The sequence below is a fragment of the Morone saxatilis genome, unplaced genomic scaffold, assembly GCF_004916995.1.
Source record: "Morone saxatilis isolate NCDOM2014 unplaced genomic scaffold, NCSU_SB_2.0 Contig18, whole genome shotgun sequence".
Taxonomy (NCBI): Eukaryota; Metazoa; Chordata; class Actinopteri; family Moronidae; genus Morone; species Morone saxatilis.
In genome coordinates this window covers 12,782,618-12,791,123 of record NW_023339740.1, presented here as the reverse complement: position 1 = coordinate 12,791,123, position 8,506 = coordinate 12,782,618, and the positions used below count along the sequence as shown (strand labels likewise).

General features: G+C 39.2%; 2 protein-coding genes across 2 annotated transcripts; both read right to left on the bottom strand.

Moving 5' to 3' along the window:
* Nucleotides 1–1,312: 1,312 nt before the first annotated feature.
* Nucleotides 1,313–6,844, bottom strand: si:dkey-28n18.9 (sorting nexin-4). The gene is made up of 14 exons (XM_035662354.1): nt 6,495–6,844; nt 6,230–6,340; nt 5,987–6,094; nt 5,277–5,337; nt 5,013–5,137; nt 3,185–3,268; nt 3,023–3,097; nt 2,919–2,949; nt 2,699–2,786; nt 2,533–2,572; nt 2,320–2,406; nt 2,093–2,182; nt 1,834–1,899; nt 1,313–1,717 (listed from the first exon to the last, which is right to left on the bottom strand). Exons 1-14 carry the CDS (start codon nt 6,498–6,500, stop codon nt 1,580–1,582), a joined length of 1,110 nt encoding a protein of 369 aa, XP_035518247.1. The 5' UTR covers nt 6,501–6,844; the 3' UTR covers nt 1,313–1,579.
* Nucleotides 6,845–6,985: 141 nt separating this feature from the next.
* LOC118328110 (dnaJ homolog subfamily B member 9-like) lies at nt 6,986–7,446 on the bottom strand (the record flags this gene model as incomplete). Its single annotated transcript, XM_035661715.1, has 1 exon — nt 6,986–7,446. A coding segment is annotated over one exon (369 nt), but the record flags the coding sequence as incomplete, so codon positions are not given.
* Nucleotides 7,447–8,506: the final 1,060 nt, after the last annotated feature.

Genomic DNA, 8,506 nt, shown 5'->3' with positions numbered 1-8,506 from the left:
AAGGGATGAAGTTTGATGCTGAACACAGCGTTTCTTCTAGATTTGTAATTAAACACCTGGTGTAATAATAATAATAAAATATAAAGCTGTTGGCTATTTAGCAATAACTTATAAAGGTAGGTAATTGTATAGCTCTACTGTTACAGTAATGTTAGTCTTCATGTATTAAATTAACTGTTTGTGAAGAGAAAGAAAGAAAGAAAGAAGAACTGTGCATTTCCTTGTTTCTTACAATATGGGTGGACAGCCCAACCTTCTGGTGATAGTGTATGCTGCCCCCAGTTTGTTTGGATTTGACAGTTGGCCAGTTCTTATAGCTTCATAACGTGTGTACTGCTCTATAAGCATGACAAAAAAATCTCTATCTTAATAAAATGAAAAATAAAATACACGTATGAGTTGTTTGTCAGCATTGTGGGATTCTATCTGAGTCTGAGGAAGACCGGTAGTTATGAGGGTGGAAGGTACAGATATAGAAATGATGTCAGGTTACAAGACCAGCGGGGAAATATGTATCCCAAAGGAAAAGCATCATGTGACACCCAATGCCAACAGTCGACAGCCTTTCATTTTACCCAAAGAATATACCAAATATTCTGTTTGTGTGGACTGAAAACATACTCTTGGCACTCCATGGCATGATTGCCTTTCATCTACTCCTTCATTGTCCAATGAGCCAAACCTCTTCTCCACCCTCTCTTCTTATGAGACCGCTCATCTATCTCTCTCTGACTCATTCCCTCAAATGGGTACCACTCCTCCTTATTCACCCAGCGGAGAGATTACAGGCCAGAACAGATGAGATGAAGTGCACAGCAGTGCTGAGATATGGACCTACAGTCCACAGCAGACAGGGAAGGGGAAGATGACATTGTGCTGAAGTGCAAAAATTTTAGCTAAGTGTGTCATAGTTTTATGCCAGACCTCACAAGATGTTTCATACAATCTGGATATGGAATATAGAGTGACTGTAAGAGAGATCATTAACAGATATTTACAAAGCCAGAATAGTTTTCAAAAGCCAAACCAAACGGCAGCACAGTGTCCTTGCTGCTACGTCCTTGCAGGAGCAGTCAAACCAACTGATTAATGATCCAGGAGTAAGAAACACACACAAAGGCGAGCAGGTACTTCGGGAATCAATTCATCACACTTTATTTTGTGTGACCCCAACTGATGTAGTGGCTAGAGAGCAGCACAATACTCTCTCAGCACAAATGTATGAGTGTAGTATAGAACACATGCATGCCCACACACACACACTCTGGTAATGGCCTTACCAGACGAACACGGCTAAAAAATCAAAACCATCGTTTCTGCAAGGGCTTTATTGGTGTGAGTGAGACTGAGGAGAGACTCAGATTGTGTGTGTGTGTGTGTGTGTGTGTGTACAAGTTATAGGGATGCTGTATGATTATCAGGAAGATTTCCCCTTCTCCTCTTATATTTCTTTATTTACACTGGATGTAATTAAATCAAAGAAAGCATCTGACTACTGCAGCACAGGGTGAAGGACATGTTTGGGTTATCCCATGCTATGTTTAGACATACTGAGGATGCTTCATTAAGTGTGGGGTCACTAGGCCATCCCTCTAAAGGCTTGCAGGTGCTGGTCGAACTGGTCAGCATTTTCTTTGGCCGTAAGAAGCTGCTTTTCACACCACTGAACCAGAGCCTGCTGCAACATCTTCACACGCACGCCGTGGAACTGCGCAATCTGGTAGAAACCCAGCACATGCATGTTAATACATACAGTTAACAAATGGGATGCCGCACAGTACCCTTAAGATGGGTAAGTGTGAACACAGAGAATCCATGAATTTGATGTTTTACCTCCTGTTTAGCCACTCCACAAATGTGATCAAACTCTGTCTCTGCTACTTTCTTCACCTCCTCCATCTGATGGATATGGACAGCATGTCATCATCATGATATACTTGGTCTTTATCAGCATGAATAGACAGACTATACTGCAACTAATGTCTTCAAAACATTCCAGCAGAATGTTACTGACATCTGCTGGTCACAACAAGACATGTACATCTGGACTAGCGTCACTGTGTTCTTATTATACAGGAGTACAGACACTTACAGCAGCCTTCTTTACAGGTTTGGCCTTCTCTGCATTCCTCCTGGCAGTCTCTAACTCCACTAGTTTACAGGTTCTCCTGAAGAGCATTTCCTGCATTGGAAATAATAAATAAATAGATAAACAAATAATCACGTTGCACATAGGTCAATAGAAGGCTAAGATTCAAGGTGGAGAGACAACGTACATAAGATGAAAATAAAAAATGACTTAAAAACTAGGCTACACACCTTTTCTGCCTCCTGGTAGCGTGACTCCAGGTCCAGGCCTACCCCAAGAGTGTTCACGTTGTTTTCAGCAACACTTGTCATATTTTTCTGCCAACACACAAATATATCACTTGCGGATTATTTGGCAAAGCCATGGTTTATTGCTTTGTATTTCTATTACTACTATTACTTTTACTATTAATTATTCTATTTCTATAGGGACAAACAGCTTACCTTCATAGAATTAAAGACTTCTGATAATTTTACACAAGCCCTGAAAAAAGAAAGTGTTTCATTTTCAAATGACACTCATTTATAATACCTTGTATGCAATGTTCAGATGCATTAACTTTTAAGTACATATGTTACTGGCATGGGACCAACACTATTATTGTCTCACTTAGAGAAGGCCTGTTTGTCAGGATCCTCCCCTTGTTCCACACAGAGATGCAGAGCAGCTGAGAAGTGCCCACAGGCCACTGCTATTTCTGCAAACAAAACACATAGAACACATATTAACATCAGACTTGGGACAAATACAGTCAAGTCTAAATAACGCCAACTGATGGGCACTTCTTGTCTCTCCCAAACTTTAAAATGAAAAGCAGCTGTTTTCTTACTTTGCTCAGTTAGCACCACATCCAGGAATCTCTGCAAGAAAAACGAAAAGGTTAAAAAATCAAACAAGAGTGTATTTGGTTGTTAAAACAAACAGGTGAGTCACCTCAGTTGCAGTCTTGGTACAGCCAGTTAAAACAAGGTTATGATCCCGTTCAGTTTGAAAGAACTCATCCACATCCTGCAGACACAGACATTATGGCATTAAAACCTAACATGCAGGTATAGAGGCTATACATTTCTGTTGGTATGAGTCCCAGTTGTGTACCTTATGGCTTTCTTTCCTCATCTCTACCACAGCTTGACTCAGCCGGTTGAAAATGTTTTTCCTTACTCTCTGTCTGCCCGGAGGCTACAAGGACACAAATAAACACTTTCAACGTTAATACTGTTTAAACACAATATATTAAATCTTCCCAACATGTGAGGAAGCCTATAAGACAGACACACTATGCTAACAACAAAGTGAAACTCTAATCTTTAGTGCCAAATCAATATTGTCTCAGCAATTAGAAAATGGGTATTAGTTTCAGAATTAACACGCACACACATTTGTGGAACGTCCATAGATGTTTTTTTATCCATGCCACAACAAACTGTGGTTGTGCTTGTTATACAGCATTCCACACACAGACAGGACAGTATTATCGTCCATACCTGAAACAACCTGACAGTGAAGAGGCAGAATTACTCAGTGTGTATGTACCTGCATACATACATGCATGCCTGATACAGAGTTGAAATAATCCATTGCTTTGTAAAATAATAACATAATAACTAAATCTGTATTAACTCCATCCTGTGTCTCATCAAAACTGTGTAAAACTGAAAAACACTTCCTTGTTAAAGGCTACAGTCTGACAATAGCATACTGTATTATATGCCTCTAAAACAAATGTTTAATGGAAACAGATTAAACTTGATGTTATTTGCAGGCTGAGAGTTTGTATTCTTATTTATATAGCGCTTTTCTAGTCTTCCTACCACTCAAAGCACTTTATAATACATGTCTCATTCACCCACATTCATATACTGATGGGACAGCCTTTGGGAAAGAGTTGCGCTTCAGTATCTTGTCCAAGGACAGTTCAACGTGCGGACAGGAGGGAGCCGGTGTGGGATATTTCTGAGCTATGTATGGGCAGAAAACTGTTAGGTAAGCCAGAGTTGTATAATGAATTAATCAGCCGAGGTGGAATAAATGACCATAACGGTGTTGGATAGTGAATAGAATATATTATGTAACAAGTACGTCTCAATACTCTGTAGAGTCGTATAATCATAAAGTAACACTTGTAAATGTATAGTTTGTAGTTGTACCTGCCAACAAGGATGTGAGATCAATGTGTTATTGAAAACAGGAGAGCTGTGAGAGCTTTGTGTGTGTCATCATCTGGTCCTAACATTCCCCAGCGTGTACCCCAGCACAATGGTGGCATGTGAAGAACAGCCCGGTCAACGCAACCTGCAGCACTTAAGACAGGGGCGGGTTTTGTTCATTTGGGGACCAAGCTGAAGATGTAAGTCTGTGGCCCATTGTAGATAGATATACTGTGTGTTGGGAAAGAAACTGTAAATGGTAATGGACAGGTAGTAATGACAGTATAAGAATTTGAGTACAAACCCTGTCATTTTCAGTTGTTGACATCTCGGTATGTTGTATTTTTAGTTGATACAATAAACCTACAGTGGACTGAAGAAATCTGCTCTCCTCTCATGATTTCATAGTGTAGTTAAAACATTAAAATCTCACTGCTTCGTGAGGAAGAGAAAAAAAAAAGTCCACCTATAAATGCGTCTCAGTTCAGGAACATCCTTCTTTAAAACTCAACATTATCACTGATAAAATGTGTATCTGGTGTAACTGGTGTATCATGTTAAATGCTGTCACATGTTAAGTTGACCTTCATATATTTGGAGCGTACTATATTTGTCACATGAATTCCTCCATTTTCTCTTCTGAAACAGTGTCAGTGAACGTTTAACCATTTATTATCTGTCTCTCTCGTAAAAAGGTATCACGTTGCACCCTTTTGTAACATAAACTTCTTTATGATTTAAAAAACAAGTAAAAGTTTGTGTCTGTGTCCACTTACATCTGGGCTTGTCAAGAAGATCTCCAAAGCTTTATTTTTGCAGAGTATGCTGTGTGCAGCAATCTGCTGGACGAAGTTTTCCAGTGCTTTACAGTATGGCTGCCACTCTTCTAAACCAAGGAAACCTGCAGAAAAACACTTATCACACATAATATATCACCGTCATGCTGTACAACAGAATAAAAGTGGGAAATGTATTTGGTTTATTTTTCTTTTAAATCTTTTAGTTATTTGTTTTTACGGTAGTGGTCTTGGTCTACTCACCAAGCTGCTTCATAACTTTGGCAGATGCATTCACCTGAGCCTTTGCAGGAAGAGGAGGAAACTTGAAGAAAAAAACAATAGTATATTGTTATTACTGCCCATATTGTGTTTCCATCGTTTTTTTTCCCTAAACCAAACCTTTATTTAATTATGTGCCTGGCTCAGGAAAGGCACTTAAATTTAGTTATTGCTTTTTGAACTGCGCAGTGCTTGTATTTACAGTATGCAAACATTATGCCCTGGATCAACTATTACTCCGGATGTGCTTATGTAATACTTTAAAACACACTCATACTAGGAAGTAGCATACAAAAACAACTTCCTAATTTTCTTAACTTTCTTGAGAAATATATCAAATCATACCAAAAAGCTTCTACGTAATTTTCTACAGTACTGAGACAGCTGGAACACTGGTAATACTAAAGTAAGCTTCCTGCTCACAAAGGAAAGGAGGATGTAAGGAAGGGAAAGGAGGAAACATTTAAAAAAAATAATTAAAAAAATAACTTGAATGGTGGCAGTAGCAAGTTAGTGTATTAAGTTAATAATTAGATTTTCTATTGTTTAAGTTACAAAACTTAGTAAAAAAGACTTGGTGAAGCTACAGGAGACAGTCTGAAACAAGATAACATAAAGCTAATCCTCCTCCTCCTTACTGTCAGAAAAGTGTGCATTAGTTTAGGTGGCAACAGATGAAATAAAATACTGACTATGACTCCCTGTATCCCGGGAACATCCTCCTGAGAGAACAGGTGCTGTTGCAGCCATTCAAAATCATCATAGGTCCGGTCCACATGGTACTCCCCTGTCCCAGACAGCTGGCACAGACAAGAGACAACATGTCTGTCTTTGCAATATCATAAAAGACCCATCTTAGCGGTTTACTGCATTAATGTAGATCTAATGTTAGCAACGCTTTCAGCAAATAATAAGTAAATGAATAATTTTCTTACCTTCTGGGATACGATTAAGAAGGTAAGTGTGTCCCCTTCTTTCAGCACCTCTGTAACCTTAATGTTATGAGCATGGACACTCAGAGTAGGTGTCACTTCTTTTACCTCTTCCTGTAATACAAAATGTGGCCATTATCAATAAAATAGCTGGTAGTGAAAAACTTCACTTAGCCCACACTGTACATATGGATATCTGCCTGGTGTAAAAAGTCTGTCACATGACACTCAAGAGGTTGTCAGAAAGAACATTTTCAAGCAAACTTACCATCATTGTCAAGCTTGTAAGTTAATGTTTCCAGTCTGTAGTTTCTCTGCTTTGTAGAATGCTTAAATATCCTTTTATCCCGATAAAAGTGCATAAAGCTGTAAAGATCTTTTGTCTTATGATGGCTTTAGTGCACTCACGCTCCAACTGCTGAGCAGGCACAGGATATCCTCTGGGTCAAAGTGCACACTGGTCCTGGAGTATGGAGTAAATGGAGAAAAACAGTGCCAATTCTAAAGTGCTGGCGCAGGGATAACGATGAGTAACTGGTGTGTTAGTCAGTAACTCAGGACCTTCGACACACCCACACAGGGAAAAGTGGCATAACGGTCCAATCAGTTCCCCCAGCTGTCAACCCTGCAACCCCACAACCCTGTAAACAACCACTAAACCTAGAAGTTATCCCATTAAAAAGGCAGAATACACACAGCTACCTAAGAGTCGATTTAGCTGGATTTCTACATACTGAAAACAAGACAAAGATACTGATATGACAATTTAATATGGAGACTTTATTATCAGTAAAAGACAATACATTCAAACACAACAGTCATACAGGACACAGGACAAATATACCGGATATCTAGTAGTGGTGATCTTCTTCATCTTCATCCCCGTCCCCAAAATAAAAGCTGAAGCTAGGCTCTCCAAAAGTGTAATGTTCATAAAGGCCGTCTTCATCCTCCTCATCCTGATGAAAGCTCCATTGGAAGTAAGGCTCCTCCGCAAAGGGACTGTCATCGAAGCTGTGGAAGACGTCTGCAAAACTGAAGTGGAAGTTTCCCTCTTGTTCGTCCTCAGGGTCAACAGAGGCGTCATTATTTAGGAAAGCATCATGGCCCACGCTGTCATACAGCCTCCTCTTCTCCTTGTTGGAGAGCACCTTGTAGGCTAGGAGAGGAGAAAACAGGGCTGAGATACAGATACAGCAATGCAAGTAGACTAAGGTACAAGTTCATAAGGTGCAGGGTATACACAGGTAAACACAGAATATCCACTTCTTTTCTAGGTATACCTACATCTAAATCTCTTCTGATGTGCATTATTCAGTAATGTTCTGCAAACGAAACCCTCTAAAGATAATATCATAACGATCCTTACTGCCTGAATTCAAGCTGCAGAACACAGAGCATAAACCACAACCACCAACTGGCACACCTAAACCACTGATTAGGTCCAACTAGCTAAAAGCAGCCAACCCTAACTTTTGGAGGGTCATAATATTGAGTTGAAAATTGCAATGCTGTTAAATTGTATTGCGTCCTTGTATACGGTGTTTTTAATATCGCCCAGCTCATTTATATCAACCACAACAATACAGTTGGATCTGTAGTGTTGAAAAACAGGCAAATGAGTATGTCTATTAATCTCAAACAATTGATTAATGTTTTCATTTTTGACCATATATATTCGAAGATAACATACATAATTGAATAGTTGATGGAAAATAAGCATAAGTTTGTTACCTGATCACAAATGTTGGTATTCCCTGGTCTGTATTTAAATTAGCTGTCAGAGTGATAGCAACTTCTACATCTTACTTTTTTGCTGACATTTGGTTAACAGGCTGTACTGGAAGACAGAGCAGTGTCCAAGCTATTTATGCAACAAGAAAAGGTAAAAGTTCAACATGGACCAACTTGTGGTTGAAGAACATTTTATTTGCAGATGAAACAATGTTTAAAGCAGTAGTAGGAGACTTGTAAAGAGATAGCAGCATGTGAGATTAATGCTGTAATGAATGCACTCTGGAGTTTTTGACTTGAACAGGATCAACTACACAGAAAAGCATCGCATGTTATCCCTTTTTATTTTTGAGCAGCATTGACTCTAAACAAGCAGAGATTGATTGAACCTGTTTTGACTCCAAGGAACAGCCGACTTGGAAAGATTTTCCTTTCACAGTCACCTGACTGAAACCACAATGAATCTATTCAGGAACATTTAAAAAAGGAAAAGGCATTCTGTAACATCATAAGACACAGACGCACTCTGGGAAGAGCCAAGTGTGT